The following is a 19,514-nucleotide window of genomic DNA, read 5'->3' as shown; positions in this document are numbered from 1 at the left end:
CTACAAAAATCAACTGTAACTTGCTTGATTATTTACAGATTTTCATTCAGTTTTGTTCATTATGAATGTGAGAACCTGGCTACTAAGTGGAACTATGCTGTAATCGAGGGAGGATCTCATTTACCGACTGAAGAGTCACAGCTTCATATGGTCTCATCTCTTCTTCTAAAAATTATTTTGGATTTCAACCTCTCTCAGTTCCTCCAGATGTGCAGAATTCTGTACCATCTGGTTATTCAAAAGAGTAATTATAGGCTGATCCAACTTAGACACTCAGTAACTAAATGTGAATCATCAAAACACAGAATTAGCCAACTTTTGCAGGCTGGATAGATGTCATTACGGTTAAAAACATTGCTTAGATAAACTTTTCTTTTCTTAATAATGCCATTAGTAACCAAATTTAACAAAAATAAAGTATCTGGGTTTTTTACATATCGGTTACCTCACATGTGCATCTCACATTAGGATTAAATGAGCTACACTGCGGGACCAAAGTGGTGGTATATAAAAAAAAAAATAATGGTTAGAAAGTAGTTAGAAACAAACACTAATGTTTCATCTCGCTTAAAAGTCAAACTGATTTTCTTTATTTGTTGTGTTGTTCAGTTTGTCTTTTCACACAAACAAGCTGTTATTTTCAATATTTCAATAGCCCTTGCTGGAGTGCAGATTTACTGTTATAATGTTTAAAGTACACATAATCAGTGCTATATAATAGCGCTGTCAAATGTGCAGGAAATGCAGCCATGTTAATAATACCTACAGTATAGAGTGTCAGAAAAAAGAGACGCAGCTATTTCAACTCTAATTCTATTGCCTCCTTTTTGTTTTGGGGCCTTGATCTGATAAGAGCCCAGCTGGTAACTTCTGGTCACAAACAATGACCCATCTGCTGGTAATCTTCTCCAAGTAGTCCTGCTTCCTAATGGGATGGATAAAGGATAAAGCCGAGCACACATTAGGGTAAACAAATGTGCCTCCCGTTTAAACGGCAAACCAACAGCATCTTTCAGGGGAATAACTATGAATCCCCAAAGATGACAACCTGGAAGGTAGAAGATGCCAAAAATGGGGTTTTAGACCAACTGAAAAAGAGCAAAAGGGAAATCTCGTCTGAGTGTGTGTTTGTGTAAACAACTGACTCACTGGACAGCTGCTTGACAAACAGAGCGACAGGGGTTCTTCCTACTGAACAGGCTGGATAAATATTCCCGGTGGTGCTAATCAATCAACACAACTTGGTCACGGTGGGTCAGAGGTGGGACCGGGTGATTGGCGCAACACAAAGAAAAGAGGAAGTGCGAGAGTTTTTTTAAGGTGGAGTGGGGCAGTAGGGTTTGTGTATGTGTGAGACGAGGGTGTTTGGTGTCATCGTGTGAAGTAATAGACTAAGTCACTTACACTAAAGCATCACAGGATGCTGCAGAAGTTAAACTGGACATTATTTCTGAATGTCTTTGGCACAAAAAAAAAAAATGCTGCACATTAAATGTGTCACGACTGTGACATTATGCCAACACTTTAAGGTCCAATGCAATCAAAGGTTGCTAGGGGCCGACTCCAAATGATCTCCAACAGTCTCCGATTACAATGCTTAACTTCTCTCATGAAAAATTAAGCCAATAAATTATTTCTTTCCCCACAAGTCATCGTGGTATACTTCCTATTCGTATGCTACTTGTACATAAACAGATACTAAGCCCTAAAGATGGGTATTTTTGACCAGGTTATTACTTTTCAGCTCCACCCTTTTGTCCAAAAATACTAATTTCTTGCTCTAAAAAGGTCATGGTGAATGCCAAACCCAGGACGCCAAAACAGCTGTTCGCAAACCAGTGTCATTGTTGGACTAAAAACAGTTCTTTATATGAGAAAAAATAAATAAATAACTATTAAAAAGTTGCTTTGCTCAGTAAAATGGATGTTGTGTGCAGGTGTAGAATATTGAATACTGCGCAATTTAATTCAAACAGACAACTGGCATGGACCACATCCATCTGCCTCAGCTCTCACTTTAGTGTAGGAAAAACATTGCAACGGGATTTTTTATGTTGCCACTCAGTGGCAATACAGCCGATACCAGTTGGGAATTTGGATTTTGACCAACAAAATCCAAACACTATGACTTTAACATGTATCATCAGACTTTCACGTATCAAATATACTTTATTGTGAAGTACAGATGCATTCATTGGCACATTATGGGAAAGCATTTTCCACCAGAGAAAACTGTAATCTTTCAGAGGGATTTCTTTTTGATGAGAAGAACAGGAAAGAAGCAACTTTCCTTTCTAAGCAAACTCTATAGTCTCCACTCTCCAATCCACCCACTGAGTCCATCAAACAGCTTAGGCCCCCAGGAGCCTCCTCTGCACCACTGAAAGCTGACAATGACTTCATTGAGTCCCATTAATCTTCATTTGTCTCATCATATCCTGCCATTGGTATGGAAATTTCTCCCCATCTCCGGTGTGAACCGACAGTGTCGGTAAAAGAGGGTTAGGTGCTAAAGTCATAAGAAGGGCGAATGTGGGCTGCCTATTTGACCATTTGGCAGCTTCTGTTCCCAGTGTAGTTGGTAAGTTTCTCATTCAAATGACTACAACCTTACCAAACACAGACACACACACTCAGTAGGCGGTTTGAGCAGGAGGAGGTAATCAGATTTCTAAGCTGTGCAGGGGACCACTTCCTGAGTTGGAGGACATGTGGAAGGATAGCTGGGGTTTACCATCTGTGCACCCAGGGGCTTGACCCCCTGCTTGCTGTTAGGAGAGCTTCTCTTTTCCTCTTGATACCTGTTTCTGTCTCTCAGATATACACTTACACGCATCTCTGGGTGTTTCTAAGCTACTGTGCCACTAATGGAGTTTGATGGCAATCAGTTGTAGAGGTGGAGGAAGCTGCTGTCATTCCCCAACCACAGCGATGGATCATCTCTCCACAAGTGAGACACAAATGGGGTTGGGGTTTGTGTTTGGGGAGAGGGTTAGCCAAAATTGTATGTGCGGGATTTGTGTTGATGGATGTAAAGTGAGCAGTTATCAGTTTACATAAAACAGTGCCAGACTTGTCTACTCTTTATGTTCTTTTCTTAGCCAAGTTGTATATGTATAAAAATGTTTGATATGCTATTTTTGACTCTGGCACCTTGCTTAAAGATAAGCGATTTTAAAATATCTTTGAATCCAGAAGAGGAAGGCAGAAAAAGACATGGAAGAAATGGAAGACAGACGGACGACTCCCTGAGCAGGAGCTTGAAACAAGCTCTGCGACATCCGCCTTTCCTGCGTCCTTTTTGACAAGTCACAGACTCCGTCTTTGATCAGCACTCAGGAAATTTCATTAAGACGAAGATGAGTGGATAAGAGACAAAGTACAGATTCTGAGGTTGGGAAGAGGAAGAGAGGGAGATAAAAGAGCAGAAAATAGAAAATGAAGGGAAGCAGAGCAATAAAGAATGATTTTAGGACCTCATACGAACTGCACTTGACAAAGTGCTGAGATCCGATTCGGTATAGCTAAAGTTCATTAAATGAATCTCATATATTGAAAAAGTTAACTCTTGTTCACAAGTTGTGTTGTTTGAAATATTTGGAGTGAGTTAAGAAAAATGTATAAACTTAAACACGTTTGTCCCATCTTTTATGCAAATGTATTTTCTTTGGATAATTTTTGTTTTACGTTATATGTTCTTTCAAAGTAAAACATACCTATTTATTTTTGCAAGAATCTCGCTCCTTATTCTGGAGACCATGATGCATTAGCATGAAACAGATACAAGTTACATATTTACATTTGGGTAAGTGGTGTTAAAAAAAAGGATCTATCTAAAATGTTTCGTATACGGTCCTGACTCAACAGATCCTTGTTTGTTAATTGTGTGTCCAGCAATACTTTAAGCTAAATGCTAAGGCCAGTGTGGCTATCGTGTGTGTGGCAATATTTGCTGGCGAGCACTAAAGATTGTGGTTAAAGGGAATATGACTTAGTAAATCATAGTGATCTCCCAAATTATCAGGATACACCACCACTAAAAATGAACACCTATTGGTACGTTTCATGTGAATCTGGAGCAGAACGAAAAGAGCTATACTTAACTACAATAATTCCAATAGGCTATGCTATATTAGACTTAAACTGTAACAGTCAAACTTGTGCTAGTACAAGAGGAAAAGTTTAGAGGGATTTAAACGTATGGAGCTCCGAGCAGTTATCACCTTGTAGTTATTAAGATATTATTGTCTGACCAACAGATATACATGGTAATTCCCTGCAGTCATGTCTAGCATGACTACGAGAGATGACGTTTGCTAGCATGGTGTTTTGCACGTTTGGAGCAGGACCCAGAATGGGAACAGCCATCCGAATCAAATGCTTGTTTAAAGGTTTGAAGGTAAAAACATGGTATGCTGGTTTCACTTTAATGAAATGTCAACGGCCATATTCCAATACCAATAAACCTTGACTGCTATATTCTTCCACTTTTCTTGCGTCTTGAAAATGAACAGAAAATCCTCTTGCGCCACTTATTCAAACACACTAAAGTAAATAAGTAGAGTCTTCTAAGGAGTCACTCCAACATAAATGCCATCAGAAAGAACCAAATTATAATAAAAATCTTGTAGCATCTGATTTGCCTAGAGCAAAGGAACATAGAGCCAGCGTCCGAAGAGTTGGTCTGAGTGGACAGACCAGAGAAGTGACCTTTAGCCTCATCAATCATGTACAACACAGTAAAGGAGGGAGAGGAGGAGACAAGGGGGACAAACACACAACATCTCTTCACCCTTATCAATCATGGACCAAAGAGAAGGATGGAGAGATGAAGACAGGGAGTCGACGTCCGTTTACCTTATCGATCATGTCGGGCCGGTTTGTGGCGGCCAGCACGGTGACACCTCGGAGCTGCTCGATGCCGTCCATCTCTGTCAGGAGCTGAGCCAGGACCCGATCACCTACACCACCGGAACCTGAGGAGCTGAAAGGGTGGGTGAGGACAAAAGACAGATGAGTGGAAGGAGAAGGCAGCAGGGAAGAGTGTGATGTCTGGACAGATGGCTGAAAGAAGGATGGATGGCAGAGAGGGAAAGAGATGGATGTGAACTCACAAGAAACTGGAGGAAAAGTACCGGTTGAATTATTGACTATAGAGTGATGGATTCATTCTAAATAATAGATGGAAAGAAGACCACCGTGAACAGAAAGTAAAGAAGGTGAAACCAGAATAAATTTATGGAGAAAAAAAACTAAATCAAAGGAACAATAAAAGAAAGGTGCAGCTGAATGAGTGATGAGAGGGTAAGGGGTAAAAAGTATGTAAAAGCATGTACTCTCCCGCTCTCATGAGATACCTTTAACTTGTTGCCTATTTCAGAATGCCTGCAGGACTTTAGTACCTTGTTTGTTAATATTCTGTCTAACCTGAACTCAGAGTGATGGGAAAGATAAAAAGTCAGTGTATGCACATCCTTAATTTGTAAATCAGGTGATTCAAATTCAAGCTATTGAGATGTGAGATGTGAGAGTGGAATTAAAGTATAAAACCGAGATGAAGTGTTGCAACGGTTTTGGCAAGGTTGATAGAAATCATGGCAACAGGATGGTACACAAGGGACAGAGCAAACATTTGTCTGATTCTGTTAATTGTATGCCAGTATATTAGTAACAGCTTAAAGCTGCCGTCGGCAACTTTTTTTTTAGTCATATTAGCTTGAACTGTCATGGGATTCTGAAAGGAGAATATTAAATAGCCTGTTTAGGAAAAATCCCGAATTCTGTAGCTCCCTCTAAAGCCTATAATCGTGCTTGCAAAAAAATCGGGCGCTCCCGGCTGTTTTTAACCAATCACGTTAGGTTTACTATTGATCTATTATCTGAGCAGAACAGTCACCAACCACGTCTTCCATGCTGAGTGTGAGTCTGCCCCCAGCTTGTGTGCGCACACACTGGTGTGAACTCACGTGCACAACCTTGTCCACAGAGGGGGATGGACCTGAAAGTTGTATCAGTTCGAATTTTCCGACTTTAGACTCGGAATTTTGAAAACCTGCCGACGGCAGCTTTAATAACACTTAATATAATGCAGTGATACACAAAAACCTTTGGAAAAAGAAGAACCACCATACATTTTTAATGTACAAAACACTGAAACATAAAAAAAAAAACAGAAGATAGCAAACGTGACAACAAAACAAAACAGCAAACTGCAAAAAACTGAATAAAAAAAGGCCTGTTCAGGAGCCAAGATTTGGTTTCCCACTTCTGGGCTACTGCAGTGAAATGATGGGGTGGAGGGGCAAAGAATTTGACATCAAACCAAAACCTTCAAACAGCAGTGTCGTGATGTTTATCTTTACATATAAACCTGATTCTAACACTCCGTCCGTAAATATGATCAGTGAATTAAAAAAAACATAGCACCTGGTGATAAACAGTTCTGCATTCAAGTGCTTTCAAATAACTGCGGAAGAAGGAATAAGTAGACGATGTCAAACATGATCAAACCTCGACTGTGGAAACAGTGATATGTGACATTTCTGTTAGTTTCATAAACCTGCTTCAACGCACCTGAACTTATCCAACTTTATAAATAAAGAACAACTCATCAATGTGTTAGTCACATGCATTACTCGGTGGTTATTTTCCATTGCACAGTGCAGACAGTGATCCTTCCAAGCTCAAACAAACACACACACAGTCTCTGTTGACAGGGCCAGCGGAAGTGCCAGACGTCATTAGTGCAGACAAGGCTGCAGAGTAACACAAAAGAGCTCTGTCACTGAGATATGAGAGGAGAAAGAGGGGGACAGAGACAGAGAGAAAGTTTGTGTCTGCAGAGCAGACAGGATGCAAGGAAGAAAAGAAGACAACTAAAAAAGAAGCGAAAGGAGAAGCGGTGGTTAGAGAGCACATGAGAGACAGTTTATGGACAAGCACACGAGGATGGGAAGAGACAGGATGCCAGAAAAAAAGGTCAAAATGAAAACTGGAAAATAAAGGTAGGGGGGTGAAAGGAAGGTAGTACAGAAATGGATACTTTTCAAAAACTATTTTCAAGGCTCTCTCAAAGCTTTTATATCATCTCAGCCCATCCTCAACTTTTTCTTTTTTTTGTCTTTCGTCAACTTTCAATCTTTGCCTCGATCCATTATTGTGTGTTTTTGTCTTCTTGATTTCATTCCACTAGTTTGGACATGCAGCAGGCCGGCTGACAGATTTACAGGTGCTTCTCCACTATACAGCAGGCGCTGTCTGGTTGTGTCGACAGTTTTGAATTCTTGCCGGCGCATGTGAGCCATTTCATTGATTAAACAAGGCAGGAAGTGAGGGACCAATAAATAACCTTTGCAGATCAGCACTAAGTGCATTTTTAAAATGGTAAGTGACCCCAAGGAGCAGGTCCAGCCCAGCATTCATCGCAGCAAGCTGGCAAACAGAGTTGGAGTTGGCTCCTGTCGAGCACATATGCGAAATTGAAAATGGAGATAAGGAAAGGAAAGCTCAATCATAATTTAAAAGGAGAGGGAAGTCTTCAATCCTGCTGGCAAATAAATAAAATGAGTGATGAAGACAAAGCAATTTAGTGCAAACTGGAAATAAGCCAAGACTGCATTAAATTGCACAAAAAACTGTTCCACCTTCTTTGGGATAATGTGTACTCTACAGCAGAGCCTATTGACAGATTCAAGCTTATGAAACCGGGTATCTGGGGTCGAGTGAACCCGGGTAAAGGAAGAAGGAATGTCTCAAAAACACTGTGTCTTTTAAGAAAATCAAACAAGATATCAGAATTGAAGCCAAACACTGAAAAGTTGGCAATGGTTGCATAAATCTCTGCTTTACCAACAAGGCAATCATGCAGACTTTTTTATTATAGGAGTGAACAAACTGATGGTCAGAGCATCAAAGGTACAGACTCATTATTTAAACCCTTGTTTGTGCTGTACCATGCACTGCATACTGAGACTGAAATACAACTTTCAGTGTGTGTTTTCCTTCAGGCTGATAAAACAAGCTCTGTTAGTACATAGAAACGTTACAACAATATTTATAATTTCATGAGCAGGGGGCAAAATTAAGGAAAGCGAAGGAGTCAAAATATGTTAAGTCTCAGACAGAGCGGAGTATTTGAGGAAGGGCCCACTTAGAAAATTTACAAGTATGAACCGTTGGCCCTTCTGTGCTCCATCCAACAAGGTTTAGTTTCATCGCCTGGTTCACCAGGAAGCATGCTGCATATTTGGCCTTCCCCATCTGCTATGAAAGGGTACAATGAAGTGTTTGTGTGCCTCCGGTCTATGTCCTCTGTCTGCCCCCCCTCATCCCCTTTCCTTTAAGCCACAGATGTTCCCAGTGCCATCCCACTAAAGCGCCTCCGGACAAGACTGGGTTCTGTGTTCGTTGGTGGTGAAAAGCCACAAAAGTCTGAGAAGACACCATGGGAACTGAGTGGCTGGCTTTGACAGTGCAGTTATGCAGACTGTTTTGGATGTTTGCTCCTTCTATCATGTATGAATCACTGTAAGATTTGTGGGGGGAAGAGGCTGCGGTCGGTAAATTAAACCAAACCACAGCGATGATTATGAATTTGTCATCGCTGGACAATGAGTAACCACAGTGCTGAAAATAGTCAAAACTGGACAGCAGCAGTGCGCAGTGAGCAATTATCCGAGAAACTTTGAGAGAGGTGTTGAAAGAAGCAGTTTTTGACATTCTTTTGCAGCGTCCGGCCATTTTTGTTTCTAATTTAAGGCCAGTAGAAAAGAAACACTGCGTACCTTCCTCTTTCACTGGCGAGAGCGTCGATCTCATCAAAGAAGACGATGGAGGGCGCAACCGCCCTTGCTTTCCGAAACACCTGCGAGCAGCGTCAGCAACAATAGAGGAGAAAGAAAACAGGACAAATATTTAACAGGACTGATGAATCATTACCGGCCAGAAGTGCTCGCAAACATACAAAGGAAATACAGCAGGCGTTAATGCCATAAATCACACCTCAGGTCAACCTTTTATTTTCTCAAAGCCACAAACATTCAGAACACAACAATCAAGTTTATTAAAGACCAGGTGAGAATGCGGGTCGTGTAAGGGTTAGTGATGATCAGAGAAAAGAAGCTAAATACAGTTACCTCTCTGACAGCTCTCTCAGACTCGCCGACATACTTGCTCAGTAATTCTGGTCCCTTAAAGAAAAGTTGAAATGGTAAAGAGTTAGTTTCTAAAGTGATATTTCACAGCATGTTAAGGCATTTCATTAGAAAGTATGAGAACATGATCAAGTCATGGTGATGTTTTGTTTTGCTGCAGAAAGCACACCGATCCAGCACATTCCTATAGATGAACAAATATATCTGATTTCACACATTAATTAACATTTGCCAAAACCTTCAGGAGTCATGGCGGATCGCCGGTTTATGTAGCTGCTCAAACTCAGAGGTTTACAGATGGCAAAAGTAGGTGCTTCTCTGTCGTGCCTGTCGGCGATTAAAATAAGTAACATAAAGAAACTGTGACAATGTAGTGGGAGGATTTCAGACAGGACAGCAGACCATGTGCGTGTCGTTTCACAATACACTGTGTGCTGGTTCATGTTTGTCTGTAACACCTGTGTTTCACTTGGCAGCGACGCAGATTTTCCACTCTGAGAACGTTAAAGTGCCACGTTTGCTACCATTGCAAGAACAGTAGTGCTGCCGGCACTGCGACCACTCCCCTCCTAGCTGCAGCTGGCATTCAGCCTCATCAAATAAAATGGAAGCTTTGGCATATTCTTACGGTTAAAACTGAAAGTATGAACTCAAATAAAGCTTCTGTAAAAACCATGCAAGGTTTTCTTTTTTTTTTCATTATTATTTTTTTGGGCTTTTATGCCTTAAATGGAGAGGATATTTGAAGAGAGACAGGAAGTAGGGGCAGAGAGAGGGGGAATGACATGCAGCAAAGGGCCCTCCGATGCGGGACTCGAACTGTAGCCTCTGTACATGGGGTGCCTGCTTAACCCACTACGCCACCAACCACCCCGCATGCAAGCTTTTCAACGGCTTGTGCACAATCAGCAGCCACATTTGTCACGGTTATTTCATATTCTTGCAGACATATCAGAGGTGTTTTATTTCCATTTGGATGAAATGTTCTCCAACTGGAAGATCCTAATCAGGTTCTTCTTCTGTGTGCTGAACGGGAACAGTGGAGCATGTGCACAACGCCGGGGCCCATTTTAAACAAGTTGCGTGCATGCACGCATTGCTTCACTACTATCACCATCTTAAGTTGTTTTTTTTTTTTTTTACTTCTAACCATATCATTTCTATCAAGTCTTTTTCTTTCCTCCCTCATCTATCCCTCGCTCAGAGCAGATAAACATCCACTCAGCGCTCTGAAGAACTTCCTCTGCAGCAATCCACCCTTTCAACACCTCCGGGCCGACAGAGGAGACGACACTTCACTTCCAGCCCTTTTGTCTCCTGCAGTAAGTGTGGAGGTTGACTCATTATTCCCTGGTTGTTCGCTCTGTGGAAGAGCTAAAGGCTGGACACGCCGAGTTTAAAAACCATTGACGACGTGGAGAAGCGAGCTGTGTGTGTACTTGGTGTGTGGGTTTGTGTGCAGGTATGCATCTGCGGATGTGAGTGTGTTTGAGTGGCTGAGGGGAGGAAACTGAAATTGACAAGATGATAATAGGGCTTTTTTACACAGAGGAAACAGGCTGAGCCCTAAAGTATCCACATTTAAATCTGGATAACGTATCTATGTCAAAGCAACCGCTGCACTGGAAAAACCTGATACTGTTATTGCAGATGGTTGAGAGTGGCTTTCAGCAGGAGGGACAGGATGTTTTTAACCCCGTTCATAGAGTGGAATCTCTTTTCGTGACAACTTTAAACTTTTAGTGTAACTGCTGTTTTTTAATCTCCATTAAATCCATCTGAAGACACGATTATACTAAACTTGAACTCCGAGTTAAATCTGCAATTTAACAGCTTAGACACAAAAGTCCATGCAGATTTAAATATGATGAATGTTTTTCTTTGTGATTGATTCAATTTAAGAAATGATTCCTTCTTCGTGCAAATTGCACGTTTTATTTCTGCAAAGGTGGCCCAATAATTAGGTAATCTGAAGTTTAGGTTTGATACGGGAGCCAAAAGTACATTTAAAGACAATTTCTAACTTTTTCCAAGGGAACTCTTAAATGACCTTTCTACATACCAAAAAAGAAAAGGTTCCAAATCAAGCTTAGATTTGCTTAATGATTCTAGTTGAGAGCTTCTGTCTTGGCTTCCTGTCTTTCTAAATATTCCCTAATCAACAATTCAACAAGGTGATCAATCAGTTTCTGTCAACAAGATGTGGACGGGGAGGAGGTGAGGGTGACAGTGGGGGTGGCAGAGAGGATGGGGTGATGAATGAGAGAGGACAAACACGGGGTCAAAGGCCAGAAGAGGAAGCTCTCGGCAGAGGAAGCTGGGCACCTACAGCAGCTTCAGGTCGTCATATATATATATATATAGATATATAGATATCTATATATATATATCGATCTATCGATAGATCGATAGATAGATGACATTATTAATCCCTTTGGGCGCCTCCCAAAGGGAAATTGAAATTTCCATCTCACTCATGCTCAGCACTGTTATATACAGAAATGTACAAAAGAGACAAAAGTGGAAAACACCAAACACCAGCACCCGTATAAAGATAATAATAATAATAATAATAATAATAATAATAATAATGTTATAATAGTAGTATACTAGTAATAGGAATGAAAATAGTAATAATGATAATAATGAAGCTAATAAATAATAATATGAATATAAATTTAAGTATAAAGTTAGATTCAAATTATTAAAGGAAGTTTATTGCACTGTCGGTAACATCACTGCTTCAACACTTTTGAAAACTTCTGAAATCTCTGTAATACGGGGAGTTTAATCTGAAATTGGTGCGTGTATCAATGTTTGATAAGCCAAAAGTTTCCAAAATCACATATATGTTTGGGTAAATGTGAATAAAATGATGCACGAGATTTCCTGGACATGATTGCATCTGGTAAAACACAGTTTCAAATGTTTCACTGAAACCAAACATGAAACTGGACACAAAGAGTGCACTGTGTCTGATACGGTGGGTCAGTGTAGAATTAGAAAATTTTTCCAAGCTAATTAAGTAAAAATAAAGGGGAAACCGCATGCTCGAGTTACAGTGCACTTCATTTCTCTCCTGCTCTTTATATGGGCATGAGAGAAGTGTGTTTTATATTAAAACAGTGTCAATTCTGCTTCTTGGTTGTTTGGATGGTTAAATTTCATTCTCGGGGAAACAACAATGCAGTTTGCAAACAAAGCGTTAAGTTGCAAAGGTTAAGCTACAAAGGCCATGACTGCGAGATTAGATTGAAACAACAAAATCATCAATCATCAAACTAATGGCTGAGTCATATGCACAGTTTTGGCAGGGTATTCAACCAAGAGAATCATGTGAGGAGGCACATCTGTGAAACATTATTTCTTCATATTTATGTATCCCGTTAAATTACAGGAAAGCGGTGATCTTTTGCCCAGTGTCTTTTTTTATTTAAACTTATTGTCTGTTTGAAATCAGGAAAGGAAAGTAATTTTTATAAAGTCTTGTCTGGACAAAGTCATAAAGGAGCTGGATCCCTGACGGAAAATGATTCTGTGATGAAAACTCACTTTAATAGCCAGAAAATTGAGTCCGCTTTCATTAGCCAGAGCCTTGGCTATCATGGTCTTGGAACAGCCTGGGGGCCCATAGAGCAGGACTCCTTTAGGTGGCTCGATGCCCATACGGGTGAAGGCCTCGGGGTGCCTCAGGGGCCACTCCACGGCCTGCTTCAGTTTCAGCTTCACCTCTGCCATCCCACCGACATCTGACCAGCGGACCTGAAGACGGAGAAGGGAGCAAACTTATCAATACATTAACAAATCAGTTCTGTAGCAGACCGCTTAAAGCATGTCACTGTTTAATGAGACAGGTGAGCAGATCAAACGGACTCCTGTACACTGTCTGGCACGCGATTATCTTTTATCAAAACATCTTTTCACAACACTGACATTTTGGCATTGCTGAATATAACCAAAATGTGTTTTTTATGGTCAATTTAATACAAAAATGATAACTATGCAATATTTTCAAAAGTGACTGAAAACACTTTCTTATGCTTGAGACACAATTTTGACCACGACGAATGCTGGTTAGCATGATCTATGGACAATAAAAAGGAATGAAGGAAAAAAGAAGGAGCAACAGTACAGTTAGAGGAAAATTAAAAGAAAGTACAAATAGAAGCTGCAGTGGTAGATAAAAATACTGGAAGAAAAAGAAGAAGAAGTTGCTGTAGCTGCAAAAGAAAAATCCTGTATGAGAAGAAGCAGATGTGGCAAGAGTGCAACCTTGTTTCAGATCCAGTCAAAAATGTGGTCGATCCTCCAAACAACAGCATACAATCAAGTGAAATGCATATGCATTACCCCAGAGGTGGACGACAGTGAGAGGCCAAGCTCTAATAATGGATCACCTTCAGTCCAATGAAGTGCTCTACCTCACTCCAGTTCTTCCAAAAAAAAATAAATAAATCATAGCTCAAACACAAACGCATCGCCAACAGTAAATGCAACAGACCAAACAAACTCTGATTGCATGCTGATGTCACAGATGTTCACATGTAACCCATATAAGGACCTTTTTAGCTCTCTGACCACATGAGTAACTGCAAATGAACCTCAAGTTCCACCAAACTGATGACAGGGGTCGGGTGGAGAGGATAGAAGTGAAATCTAAAAGCAAATTTGGAGGGAGATGGAGGAAGTGAGGGCTTGGGTTGAATCGGGGAGACTTTGGACGGAGTGAACAACAACGGAGCGAGTCTGCCAACAGCTGTCAGCCTGACAGATGGAAGGAGGGTGGAAGGCAGGGATAGAGTCCGGCAGTGGACGACCGGAGGAGATAAAGCAGATAAGGAGGAAAGATCCTCACCCAAAACCATCTCAAGTCTCTTTTTTTTTTTCATCCAACCTGTCTTCTTCCACATTACACACCTTTTTTTCCTTCTTTCCTTTTCAGCTCTATCCTTTACATAGTTTTTTTTCTGTCTCCTCAACATTCACCCTCTCTCTTCCTCTCCTGTTTCTATATAATTATTTTTATCTACTTTCGTATCTTCTCTGTCCCTCCGTTTGTTATCTGCAGTATCTCAGAATTACGCTCTTCTGTCCTCCCACACTTGGCTTTCTCTTATTACGTTCAGTTACACAAAGGGAGGAATCAGGTTTTGCAGGAAGTCAAACAAGTCGTCAGGTTACTGTAAAACCTGTCCATACATGCAGGTCAGTCATCAGATTCTGGAGTAAATCAGGGATACAAAGAAAAAAAATAAATATCTGGTTTGTATAATCTCACCAAACCCTGAAAATGTCTTCTTTTATATCTCCTGTTTATAAACAGCTGAAACAATAAGTGAATTATTCTATTTAGAAGAAAAACTGAAGAAAAAGTATCAACACTTTGACCATTAATATCAACAGGATGAGAAAGGATATGTCAAAATGTGTCAGTTTGCTTGTTTCCTATATCAACACTCTTCTTTTTTTTTTGCATGTGTTGTTTCAATTGATCAACATGTCATGCCCACGATGTTGAAGGTCACATTCTACGTGGGTAACATAGATGCCTGCATTTCTCTGCCTATAGACCTAAAAAACACTTTGATTGGCTGAGAATCTTTACTATCCATTGTTCATCATCTATGAAGTTCTTTTTCACCAGTAAACATATTTTTCCAGGCACTGATGAACCTCCTAGAATCAATCTCGGTTCATTAGGACAACATGAAATATAAAAACATTTTTTTTCATGCCTTTAATTTCTTAGATGTTAGTCACCTTTGGCCTATTTTGAATACCAAACGAAGCCCGTTTAAATGTTTTATAAATGCAGTTACACCCACTGAATCAAGACTGTCAAAAATAATTCCCATTGAAGTAGTAGCTACAACTAAACCTGAGCTAAACGGAACTGGATGTATACCCAGAAACTATCAATACACTCAAGGGAACAAGAAGGTACTGACAACAGCGACAACAACTTGTACAATTTCTGATACAATTGGCCTATTTTAGTATTTTTGACTGGACTGCAGACATCAGTGGAACTGTGAATAAACTGATATCTATCTTGCAGAAAAGCAAAAATCCTCATGTGTGACTTCAAGTGAGGTGTGCCCACTCTTGCAGCCCTGAGTGCAGCACCCTCAGTGAAGTCAAAGAAACAAAGAAAACTATTATCCATGACACCCGCAGACCAGAATGCAGAGTGAACACTTTCTTGTTACTGTCATTTCCTCAGAAGCCAGTCATTATCAGCCTTTTTCTTCTTCTTTTTGACCTTTTGCTTATTTACTTTTTGTTGGATCTTTCAAAAAGCAAATCGGTCTCTGTACTTCGTGGGTTCACTTTGCAGTGTTTGTCCACACCGTTTAACTGCTCTCTTATGTGTTTTTTTCTGTGTGTTTTAGCCAGGATCAGGCACGTACTCCTAAAGTTTGACTTGGTCTGTGTCGCTCTGTGTCCAAGGAGCTTTTGTCACGACTCCAAAGTCAAGCTAAGCTGAGCTGGGCTATACAGAGGGGAGCAGATGAGGCCAACACATCCATGTGAAACAGTGCAGAAACATGGCATCAAAACAAAATCACATGGAGCACATGGAGCACATGGAGAATAAGAACACTCGACTCTGAGACTGTTATCAATGCGCCGCAGTTTCCAGGTGGAACTAATAACAGGCCTTATAGGATTTACATTTTTTTTCTCCTTTCTTTTCTTTCTTCACTTTCACTCCATCACCTTCTGACTTAAATACTTCTGCTTATAACTCTCCTCCCTCCATTCTATTTGACTTCCTCCCCTCTATCCTCACATGGTCACCCCTGCCCCCCCACTCCTGCTCTCCATCCAGAGGTAACACATCCCAGGCCACCGGCGCCGTCTCTGGGGAACGGAGCACCTAATGGAAACCTGGCGTCTGGCCACATACTGTAAATACCGAACAATTTATGGCTAGCGCTGAGCAAGAGAGAGAAATGCACGGAGTGAGGAAGAAGTAGAAGGGAGGAGGAGGGGAAGGTGTTGCAGAGATGAGGAGATGTACCAAAAACAGGCGAGCAAACCAATGGAATCAAAGAAAAGGTAGCGTGAGATAAAAGGAACTATAAAGCTGGTTTACATACAGAAAGATAATGGATAAAAACCAGTAAAGAGACTGGTGGAGGATAAATCTTCATATCTCAGTGGCAACTGAGCAAATGTAAGCTACAGATTAACTGTGGAGAGGTTAAAAAGCTCTTGAATAAATACACAAATCACTCTTGATGTTAGATTATTTTATCAGTGGTTACTCAAAAGTTTTGGGCAAGTTTGAATTTTTTTTAGTCCGAGCTCTTACTGGATTTTCAGGAATCATTGAGCATAATCTTTCAAAATATTCTACATACAGCCCAATTTCGCAAGAAAACTAGTAATAGGTGTGTTGTATAAATGTCATCATTCAGGGCTTGAAATGATGAAATGGCAGCATATGTGTGTTGTTTTGTGTATGTGACATTACAGAGACAGTGGTGGATGAAGACTAAAATGTGAAAGCCCTAACTATGTTATTTCAACTTTTAACCCTACAATGTTATGTTGGATGGGCCTTGATGGCTACTAAAGCAGCCAAACACCATCTTCCACCTTATAAGCAACCAGAAAAGCGTTCAATATGTATTCGCTGTCATATACCAAGTAATCTCTAACTTCCAAATTCATCACGCAGTGCCACATCCAGGGGTGGTTTTTGCGCTGGGCGAAGTGGGCAGTCGCCCAGGGCACAATCTGTGAAAGGGCGCACCGTGCACGAGGGGAAGAAAAAAAAAAGTATCTATTATTTTTATAGCTGAATATACAAATTCGACTGTTTGGGTTTTTCTAGTTTTAACACAAGATGATTGTAGCTAGCTAAAACCGTACAGCGCATCAGGCAAAATTACGAAGGATGAAGGATGGAAAAAGCCGTCCAGTTCAGGAAAAGAAGGAAAGAAGAAAAAGATAAAGGTATGCACTATGTCGTCATGTCAGTGTCTGAGTATTAAGAATGCAATGAAACAGATAGCAATAGCCTAATGTGAATTAGTGTGTTTATTAGCCGCTTGCTAATAATGGCTAGAAGTAGCAACATTAGCTATGTTACGCTACTACTTATATAAATTTAATTTCATTGTTAAGCCCTGATAAAGGCAGTGTGTGGACAAAAACTATTGGCTTTATTCTATTAGTTCCACTATGAGCTAGCTGTTTACATTAAAACTTAAAAACTATAGAAATTTTAACCATAAATTCTAAAAAGAGTGCCCCTGTCTCTACCCAACGTCTAACATTTTGTTCGCTATATTTTGTGATACAGCTTTTTGAATAATTTGGAGTGTGTTATGCTTAGGTAATTGGGTGTAAACTACTGTGTTGTGAATTCTGAAAATTCATCCTGCTGTCTACCATGTCACAAGAACGTCTGACTGGCTTTGCCATCATCAGCATTAACCAAACAGTTGGACAGCACATTGTAGATCAAAAAGAAGTTGATGATTTTGCATCAAGGAAGGCAAGAAAGGTCCGGTTGCAGTTTGTGTGAAGAAGAATTTGTGCTACTTATGTTATAATTTATTATTATATCATAATTATTTGACTAAATAGGTAGTTTGTGCAGAATGGGGGGTTTCGCAGGGCGCACAGAAAGCCAGGACCGCCACTGGCCACATCCCCATATAGACAAACAGAAATGAGAGTGTAAAACTCTCGTCATGTTACAATCTTCGAGCCTTTATTGTGAGACTGCGATGCTTTGTGCTGTAGATTAACACAACTACTTGCTTCTCAACTGGTCTGGGAACAAACAAAATTCAAGCCCCTCAAATCTAATCTGTTTTCAGGCTTTAGAAAACATAGACAGCACTGTCTATGGGAGCCTTTGATGAACCGCAGGTGTTTTCCAACCAGATAATGTGAGGTAGTATAAACAGCACCCAAGTCCCAACAAGTGGTCACAAGCATAAAACTGTGTATTTTCAGGATTAAGCCTGTGTGTACACATAAAAGGCAGAAATGTACACATGCATCATTTCATCTTTCATAAATCTGAATCACTGAGGCCATTAAGGGATCCGGACACACTCCTAATAAGTAATTTGGATATATATATAAAAAAAAAAGAAAAGCATTTTTATCAAATGGGATATTTAGACAACCAACGGTGAGGTCAAGAAAATGTATTTAGTTTTATTTGATGATGTCAGTGATGGGAAGACAAACAGCACAAAAACCGCTGAATAGAAAAAACTAACAGAAGAATCAACTCTGTAAATTTAGAGCAAAAGACAATGCACAGGTAGATGGTAGAAGTCAGAAGCACAACAGTTATGCAGGCGAAAGTCTGCAGTGCAAAGTCTGTGCAGGACAGCTTTACAGTATACACGCTGTGTTGGCTTTTTCTTATAGCCTTTAGCAGCCCAAAGCAGTTCAAGAATCAGTCTTCTGCCAGGAAATCAGAACAATGTCTAATTACTAGTTTTCTTTTGAAAGCCTCATTAGCAAGGTCTTCCACGGCCATTATGTGCAACCATGATGCACAGCTGCAGTTATTTACAGAACCCACAATTAATAACAGTCTATCAGGAAAACTTACAGGAAACTAAATCAGAAATAAAAGAACTGTCTTCTGTTTCATATTAAATGAAGAACTGTCTTCTTTCCCCCCCTTTCCACTTCACTATATCAGGGTTAAATTGCTTGCACTACATATTCCCCCTTCATGAATACCAGTTTGTGAGTAGAAAAAGGTGTGAGCATGGTCACATCATTCATGCATATGGCCCACGGATTTGGACACGGTGGATGAATGAGTTCAACAGAAGACTGTCAGCCAGGATATTGGGGTTGAAGTCCTGTCAGTTGTGTCTTTTTTTAGCCATAGTTTTCCAGATTTCTGTCCATAGAAATGGTCTCCATGTACTGCACAGCTGTAATGGACAAAACTTGGAAAAAAGGTACAAAAAGTCTGCGAATCTGCTAAATGGATTTGAGGCGCTTGGCAAATACACTCCTATAGCCGACTAAAAGCATCGTGTGCACATGGTTAAGATGATAAGAAAAACCATCAAAGAATCAATTAAATGTACTTAAAACTACACTGTACACTGTCTGTACTTACTTGGCTAAAAGTTATGTCCTTTGATATGTGATATTACAACTCATTCAATATTTTTTAATATCGGAGGTCGTGTGGAAGCAGGAATTGACTTAAAACCTTCACACTAATCATCAGGCACAATATTCACAGTAAGCATTAACCTAACCTTTAAAAAGCTGAGTTTACCAGCAACATCCTCAGGTTTACCAATCACGTGAACACAAATCAATCAGCAACGCAACACTGTAAACTCGAAACACCCCCCCCCC

At 40.3% G+C, this 19,514-nt stretch overlaps 1 protein-coding gene across 1 annotated transcript in view; it reads right to left on the bottom strand.

Moving 5' to 3' along the window:
• The window catches only part of afg2a (AAA ATPase AFG2A), a 121,688-nt gene that overhangs the window by 77,617 nt on the left and 24,557 nt on the right, over positions 1-19,514 (bottom strand). Inside the window, exons 12-15 of the mRNA XM_075481944.1 lie at positions 12,705-12,914; positions 9,135-9,188; positions 8,784-8,863; positions 4,858-4,984 (exon numbers count right to left, since the gene is read on the bottom strand). Coding sequence (XP_075338059.1) covers positions 4,858-4,984; positions 8,784-8,863; positions 9,135-9,188; positions 12,705-12,914 — 471 coding nt within the window. The remainder of the gene's footprint in view (positions 1-4,857; positions 4,985-8,783; positions 8,864-9,134; positions 9,189-12,704; positions 12,915-19,514) is intronic.

Source organism: Odontesthes bonariensis, chromosome 13 (assembly GCF_027942865.1).
Source record: "Odontesthes bonariensis isolate fOdoBon6 chromosome 13, fOdoBon6.hap1, whole genome shotgun sequence".
Classification (NCBI taxonomy): domain Eukaryota; kingdom Metazoa; phylum Chordata; class Actinopteri; order Atheriniformes; family Atherinopsidae; genus Odontesthes; species Odontesthes bonariensis.
The sequence above is the reverse complement of the archived record's forward strand: the minus strand, read 5'-3'. Positions and strand labels throughout refer to the sequence as shown.